At 48.3% G+C, this 8,256-nt stretch overlaps 1 protein-coding gene across 1 annotated transcript; it reads left to right on the forward strand.

Annotated features, from left to right (window-relative positions):
- The first annotated feature begins 7,531 nt into the window (after nucleotides 1-7,531).
- On the forward strand, nucleotides 7,532-8,041 carry LOC147344607 (olfactory receptor 13A1-like). The gene has a single exon (XM_086378087.1). It carries the CDS (start codon nucleotides 7,532-7,534, stop codon nucleotides 8,039-8,041), a length of 510 nt encoding a protein of 169 aa, XP_086234213.1.
- Nucleotides 8,042-8,256: the final 215 nt, after the last annotated feature.

Below are 8,256 nucleotides of genomic sequence, written 5' to 3' on the forward strand. Positions count from 1 at the left end.
GGATATTAAAGTCCCACACTATGACTGTGTTACTGTTAATTTCCCCCTTCATACTTGTTAGCATTTGCCTTATGTACTGGAGTGCTCCTATGTTGGATGCATATCTATTCATAATTGTTATATCTTCTTCTTGGATTGATCCTTTGATCATTATGTGGTGTCCTTCTTTGATTCTTATTGTGGTCTTTATTTCAAAGTCTATTTTTGTCTGATGTGAGTATTGCTACTCCTGCTTTCCTTTGGTCTCCATTTGCATGAAATATCTTTTCCCAGCCTCTCACTTTCAGTCTGTATGTGTCCCTATGCTTGAGGTGGGTCTCTTGTAGACAGCATATATAGGGGTCTTGTTTTTGTATCCATTCGACCAGTCTCTGTCTTTTGGTTAGAGCATTTAACCTATTTACATTTAAGGTAATTATTGATAAATATGATCCCATTACTGTTTACTTTGTTGTGTTGGGTTGGAGTTTATAAACCTTTTCTGTGTTTCCTGTCCAGAGAAGATCCTTTAGCATTTGTTGAAGAGCTGGTTTGGTGGTGCTGAATTCTCTCAGCTTTTGCTTGTCTGTAAACCTTTTGATTTTTCCTTCATATCTGAATGAGATCCTTGCTCAGTAGAATAATCTTGGTTGTAGGTTTTTCTCTTTCATCACTTTAAGTATGTCCTGCCATTCCCTTCTGGCCTGAAGAGTTTCTATTGAAAAATCAGCTGTTATCCTTATGGGGATCCCCTTGTGGGTTATTTGTTGCTTTAAATATTTGCTCTTTGTGTTTGATTTTTGTTAGCTTGATTAATATGTGTCTTGGGGTGTTTTGCCTTGGGTTTATCCTGTTTGGGACTGTCTGGTGGCTCTTTCCTTCCCCATTTTAGGGAAGTTTTCAACCATTATCTCCTCAAGTATTTTCTCATACCCTTTCTTTTTGTTTTCTTTTTCTGGGACACCTATGATTTGAAGCGAAGTGAAGTGAAAGTCGCTCAGTTGTGTCTGACTCTTTATGACCCCATGGACTATATATAGTCCATGGAATTCTCCAGGCCAGAATACTGGAGTGGTTAGCCTTTCCCTTCTCCAGGGGATCTTCCCAACACAGGGATTGAACCTAGGTCTCCCACACTGCAGGTGGATTCTTTACAGCTGAACCACAAGGCCAGTCCAAGAATACTGGAGTGGGTAGACTATCCATTCTCCAGCAGATCTTCCCAACCCAGGAATTGAACCAGGGTCTCCTGCATTGCAGGCAGATTCTTTACCAACTGAGCTATCAGGGAAGACCTGATTTTAATGTTGGGGCATTTAACATTGTCCCAGAGGCCTCTGAAGTTGTCCTAACTTCTTTTAATTTTTATTTTTTTCCTCTCTGCTTCATTTATTTCCACCATTCTACCTTCCACCTCACTTATCCTCTCTTCTGCCTCAGTTATTCTACTGTTGGCTCCCTCCAGAGTGCTTCTAATTTCAGCTATTGGATTGTTCATTATTGATTGACTCTTCTTTATTTCCTCTAGGTCCTTGTTAAACATCTCTTGTGTCTTCTGAATCCTTGTCTCTAGTCTATTTATCTGTAACTCCATTTTGTTTTCAAGATTTTGGATCATCTTTACCATTGTTATTCTGAATTCTTTTTCTGGTAGACTCCTCATCTCCTCTTCTTTGGTTTGGTTTGGGGGGTTTTTGTCACGTTCCTTCACCTGCTGAATATTTCTCTGCCTTTTCATTTTGTTTAGGTTGCTGTGTTTCGGGTGCCCTTTCTGAGGCTGGAAGTTCATGGCTCCTCTTAATTGTGGAGTCTACTCCATGTGGGTGGGGTTGGACCAGTGGCTTGTCAAGGTTTCCTGGTTGGGGGAGCTTGCATCTGTGTTCTGGTGGGTGAGCTGGATCTTTTCTCTCTGGGGTGAAATGAAGTGTCTAGTTGGGAGTTTTGGGGTGTTTGTGGGTTTGGCATGGCTTTGGGAAACCTGTCTTTTAATGTTTGGGATTGTGTTCCCATTTTGCTGGAGAATTAGCGTGATGTGTTTTGCACTGGAGCTTGTTGGCTGTTGGGTGGATCTTGGTTTCAGTGTGGGTGTGGAGACTTTTGGTGAGCTCCCATCTATTAGTGTTTCCTGCAGTCAGGAGTTTTCTGATGTTCTAAAGTTCTGGAATTAAACCTCCTGCCGCTGGCTTTCAGTCTTTCTCTTACAGTTGCCTCAAGACTTCTCCTTTCAAAGAGATTGGGCTACCTTTCTGGGTGCCTGGTGTCTTCCACCAGCATTCAGAAGTTGTTTTGTGAAAGTTGTTCAAGATTCAACTGATCTTTTGATGAATTTGTGGGGGAGAAAGTGGTCTCTCTGTCCTATTCCTCTGTTATTTTTGGACCGCCCCTTCCACTGTTATTTTTTTTAAATAGCATGTTGTTTACTTTCCATGCCTTTGTGTTGTTACCATTTTTCTTTATATAATTTATTTCTAGCTTCATGCCACTGTGGTCAGAAAAGATGTTTGCTCTAATTTCTGTCTTTTAAAACTCATCCTCCTATTCCATCATCTTGATCTCCCTGCATCACTATTAAAGTTCTGTCACTTTGTCTAACATGGCTTGAACCTCTTTTGTTAGGTGCATGTTAAGAACTGTTGTGTCTTCTTGGAGAAACAACACAACTATATTATGGAACATCCTTTATACCTGATATCTTTCCTTGCTCTGAGCTCTACTATCTGAAATTGATATGGTTACTCCTGCCTGTCTTGATTAGTGTTAGCATGGTATATATGTCTCCATCTACATACTTTAAAAAAACTTTTTTTTTTTTAAATTGAAGCATAGTTAATTTACAATGCTGTGTTAGTTTCAGGTGTATAGAAAAGTGTAGGTCAGCCATGGAGCAGGTCACTCACAGTGCAGGTCACCCACAGTGAGGTCACTCAGTGCAGGTCACCCATAGCGTAGGTCATGACAGTGCAGGTCAGCTACAGTGTGAGTCACTCACAGTGAAGGTCAACCAGGTCACCCACAATACAGATCGCCCATGTTGCAGGTCAGCCATGGTGCAGGTCACCACAGGTCGGCGTGGCCCTGCAGTTAGTACTTACTGTATGTCTACTTGTTGCTACAGCCTGGGGGAAACTTGGAAACAGTACTCTCAGTGAGAGAAGCCAGACTGAAAATGCATGATCCCTGACAGGAAATGCCAGAATATGTAGATGCAGACAGAGTGGCGGTTGACAGGGGCTGTGGAGCAGAGCATGCAGTCCCTACTTAAAAGTTACGGAGTTTCCACTGGGATGCTGGAAAAGTTCTGGAACTAGATAGTGATGACTGCAAAACGTTGTAAAAGTACTTAGCGCCACTGAATTGTGCACTTTGAATGGTTAAAGTAATCAACATTATGTCATGGTGTTTTACTGCAAAAAAATGTAAACTGCTTGGAAAAAAAATCAACTCCTACATCTTGAAGAGATACAATTTTTATGTCTCAATTATAACTCAGCAAAGATGAGAAAATGCAAATACAATGTCAAAAAAAAGGACAAGAGTGGGCTTCCCTGGGGGCTCAGTGGTGGGAAGTCTGACTGCCAATGGAGGAGGCACAGACTTGATCCCTGATCCGGGAAGATCTCACATGCCTTGGAGCAACTAAGCCCATGCGCCCCAAATATTGAGCCTGTGCTCTAGAGCTGGGGAGCCATAACTACTGAAGCCCATCAACCTGGAGCCCATGCTCCTCAACAAGAGAAGCCGCCACAATGAGAAGTGCTCTCACTACTACAGGGCAGCCCCACTCCCCACAACCGGGGAAAAGCCTGTGTGGCAGCGAAGAGCCAGCAGTGCGGCAGATAAATAAATACAATCAGGTTTTGGAAGGAGACTAGAACTTGGCACACAGTAGGTACTCAGACTGGCTTGGCCACCACTTAGCTGCTATTTTGTTGCTGTTGTTGGCCTGTCTACAAAACTCCACCTGCCGCTCAGACTCGTGCCTTCCTTCCCACTCCCTCCTTGGAGCCCCTGTTAGCCCCAGGGGCCACCAGCAGTTCCTGACTCTGCCTGCAGCACAGCCTCTCTAACTGCAGGTTAGAGAACTGCTGGTCCCAGACAGGACTGTTCTGTTCTGGCACAGACAGGTCTGTGATTGGGTAACACCCTCTTTTCTGCACCTGTGTCTTCATCACAGAGGAAGGTTTGGCTCCATCACTGATGGGAAGCTATTCAGCTCTGTGTTTCCAAGATGAACCAGTGGTCAAGGGTGTGAATCTGGGATCTGTCCTCTGGAAACATCTCCTGCAATGGCCTCTTTGGGAGGATGTCAGTTTCTTCTCTGCCTTACTTTGAGGAAAATGACAGCCCCTGCCCAAGTGTGCCTCTTTCCTTGGATTCAATTTGCTCCATGCTGAGCTGAAGCCTGGAGAGAGAGCTGAGGCTGCCTCCCTTGACCACAGGGCCCTGCCTGAGCTCTGGGGTCCTCTTGTAGGCCATCAGCCGTTCAGAGGCCCCTGGGACTTCTGAAGTCTTCTAAGTGACCGTCTTTGAGGCTGGGTCCCAGTGGGTTAGTACCTTCACTGGTTACGCCGCACAGCAGAGCTGCGTGTATTTAAAGCAGGCCGTTCTTTCTGTGGTGGCCTTTGTGAATCCCCAGCTCTGCATCGGGTCAAGACTCAGTAAACACCTGCTCAAGACGGAGGTCGTTTCCTCAGTGTCAAGCCTGAGGTGACTCCCTGGGCAGTTTAAGGTTCATCTGCAGGCTTGAAAAGAAGCTTCAGTTTGTATAGCATTTTTAAAATAGTGCTCTGTATTTACTCCTGACCATGAACCTTTTCTCTTGCTACTGTGAAAGAGATTGGCTTTACAAAATTTGTGTAGGGGAAAATGACTAAGCTCAAGAAGCCTTTTATATACACTGAGCAGTTCTATTTTTTTTTTTTTTTTCTGAGTGGCAAGAAGTGAGCAGGGAAGGAAAGGGGATGAGGATGTGGTGGCCGAGGCCACCTCCCAGCTCTGCAACCCAGACGCCAGGGTCGGGGAACCGTTGGGGGAAGTGCTGGGCTCTGGAGACACTGATGCTCATGTTCTTGCCACCATCCCAGTGGACACTGCTGCACAATGGCTGGGAATCCCAGGGGCAGCACAGCTCTCCTCCACAGTGGGCACTGCTTATGCTTTTCACATTTTCTGACCCAACATGAGACATTGTTCCCACTTCCTTCTGGACAGTGCACCTTCTGTGAGGTCTCAGGGGGAGTGTGGTCATGGGGTTAGGATCTGCTGTCATATTTGCAGTGACCTGATGTGTCTCAGGGTCCAGTGGCCTGAATGCTGCCTTTTTGGCTTGGTGGAGCCCATGAACCTGGGCTGTGATCCAGGTTGTAAGAGAGTTTGGCCTGGATGTGAGGGAACAGTCTTTCCAGTGTGTTCACTGATTTCTGCCCTTTGAGAGAGTATGTCTGTCTGACAGACCATCATTTTGCTGAGTTGTTAAAGGAGCTGAAGGCACAGGATCCATGCAGGCTCAGCCCTGGCCCCATGGAGACCAGAGTGGGGGCTCCTGTACCTTCAGGGCTGCCAGGGTTTCCTCTGCCCTCGCCTCTGTCGGCGCTGCGTCCCCCTGGCGCCCGGGTCCTCACCTCTGTCTGCGCTGCGTCCCCCTGGCGCCCGGGTCCTCACCTCTGTCCACGCTGTGTCCCCCTGGCACCCGGGTCCTCACCTCTGTCTGCGCTGCAACCCCCTGGGGCCCGGGTTCAGCACTTCTCTGGCCCCAGGTGCTCACAGCTCTGGAAGCAGCTCGCTCTGCGGTCTCCTCACTCCTCAGAGGGCCAGACATCAGGTATCATGGCCAGAATGATGTGTTTAGTGATTGCATAGAACTAAGTCATTAGCAGAAACTATTCAGAAGCTGGAACCCCTTCCCCAGGCTTGCTGGCCATCTTCCCCACGGTGAATGTCTCTGAGGCCTTGTGCAAAGCAAAGATGCCAGGGCTACTCACACCTGACACATAGGCAGAGACAGTTTCCTTGAGCTGCTTGAACTGCCCTTGAGTGTGCTTGGGGAAGGCATGCACTCTGCTTTGAGACTCTAAAGTCATAACCAGAATAGTGACAGTAAGACTTGTCACTCATCTGTGATAGGAAACTCTTAGAAAGTGCTTCACTTATAGACTTAATTGACTACCCCCTGCCTGGGGGCGTCTGTGGTTCTCAGTGACCTTTCCTGTAAGCTGATCTGGGCTTGGGGTGGAAGAAACAGATTCTCTCACTCAATAATAAATAAGACTGTGATCTATTCTGGAACAGCAGCATTGCTTTCTTGGGAATAGTTTGCTGGTTGTCTGGAAAGGGCCAGTGTGTCTGTAGAGACACACAATATGCCTGAGGCAGGAAGCCTGTCCAGGCCCAGCTAAGAGACTCTACAAGCCTCAATAATTGTGTCTTTCTGAAGTGCTCAGAGGCACACAGCCTTCTCAGCAAACCAAGGCTTCTGCACCTGTCATCTACAGGCCCCTTCTTGAAATGTTTCTCTGTGTCTACTTTCATGAACAACAAACAAGACTAAGGAATGTGAAATTCATCTGCAATTGTGCTTATTTCTAAAATGTCAGCACAGCGTCAGCCGGGATGAGGGCTGTGAGCAAGGTCACCTCTGCAGAGTGGACCCAAGTCCATACCAGTGTCCATGAGCCCACCCTTCCCCAGCCTGGAGGCATCATTCTGGGGTCTGGGTATCCAGTGGGGCAGAAAGAGCAGCACTGCGCTTGGGGAAAACACTTTCCTCTGTGCCCCTCTTGTGTTCACCTTGGGCTTTGACTATGAGCTCCTGCCTGCTCAAGGGTTGTCTGAATCACCTTTGATCTGTCTCTGTGAGTGCTCCTGCCTGGACCTCTCAGCCTGCACCTCGGTTCTGCCCCCTTCGGTGACTAGACTCTCCCTCTTGACTCTGAGCCCTGGCCCCCTGTCCTCCCCTGGAATCAGCCCTGTCCACCTAAGCAGATCACCTTCCCTAAGCCCAGACTGCATATCAGGGTGGGTGCTCGTTGAGGTGGGAGCCCATGCTTGGGGTCAGGCAAATAGGATGGGGTGTTGCGAGGGGGGTGAGGCTGGACGCTCTGTGGCTGGGGTGGAGCACAGGGACGCTGTCTTCCTGAAGGGCTCTAGCAGGCCCCCGTACAGCCAGGTTTGCACTTTGGAGGTCTTTCTGCTGTGAGGGCGGTGAGAGCACATGGGAAGATGTGAGCTCTGTCCAGTGCAGTGGCAGCAGAGGGACAGAGCTGCTGCCCATTTCTCTGAGAGGAGCATCTTAGTTGGTGCCTGAGTATAACGTGACTTACAATTGCTCTAATTCTGGGTGGGTTTGAGCTGTGAAGGATCTTGACCTACCTATCTATCTAGACCACAAATTTCACGCTTTTTTCCAGTGCAGCTGTAGAGAAAGACAGAGTCTGAGCAGAGTAGTCCAAGGCCATGAGGAACCAGTCACTGGTGACAGAATTCATCTTTCAGGGCTCCTCAGACACCACAGCTCCAGGTCCTCTTCTTCAGCCTTTTCCTGTCTCTCTACCGCATGGTGCTCTGTGGCAATTCCCTCATTGTGGCAGCCATCACTTGTAGCTCTGGGCTCCGTACCCCCACGTACTTCTTCCTGGTCAACCTGTCTGTGCTGGATGTTGTCTGCTCATGCACCATGGTGCCCAAGCTGCTCGAGATTCTGGTGGCAGGGAAGAAGAGCATCTCCTATGGGGGCTGCATGGCCCAGAGGTTCTTCCTGTTATCGTCAGTGGTGGGGGAGGTGCTGTTCTTCGCGGCCATGGCCTATGACCATGACATGGCTATCTGCTGGCTGCTGCACTACGGCTCCATGATGAGCCCCAGCGTGTGTGCTGCACTGGCGGGGGCTGTGTGGGGAGTCAGCACACTCGGAGCTGGAGCCAACAGCTGCCTGATGCTATGGCTGACCTGCCGTGGGCCCAATGTGGTCAACCACTTTTGTGAGATTGCCCCTCTGCTCCCGCTCTTCTCCTCCACCTATGTGAATGACATCATGGCAGTTGTGACATCTTCTTTGCTGTGCTGAATGTCCTGCTCACAATGGTGTCCTATGGCTTCATCATCTCCACCATCCTGAGATTTGTACAGCTGAGGGGAAGTGGCGAGCCTTCTCCACCTGCTCGTCCCACCTCATCGTGGTGACCATGCACTACTCCATCTTATACACCTACCTGAGCCCTTTCTCCAGCTGCTCCCAGGGACTGGCAGTGTGATGGCAGTGCTTTATTTCACCGTGAGCCC

The sequence above is a fragment of the Bos grunniens genome, chromosome 26, assembly GCF_055505025.1.
Source record: "Bos grunniens cultivar Pamir isolate PY7600 chromosome 26, Bosgru_T2T1.0, whole genome shotgun sequence".
Classification (NCBI taxonomy): domain Eukaryota; kingdom Metazoa; phylum Chordata; class Mammalia; order Artiodactyla; family Bovidae; genus Bos; species Bos grunniens.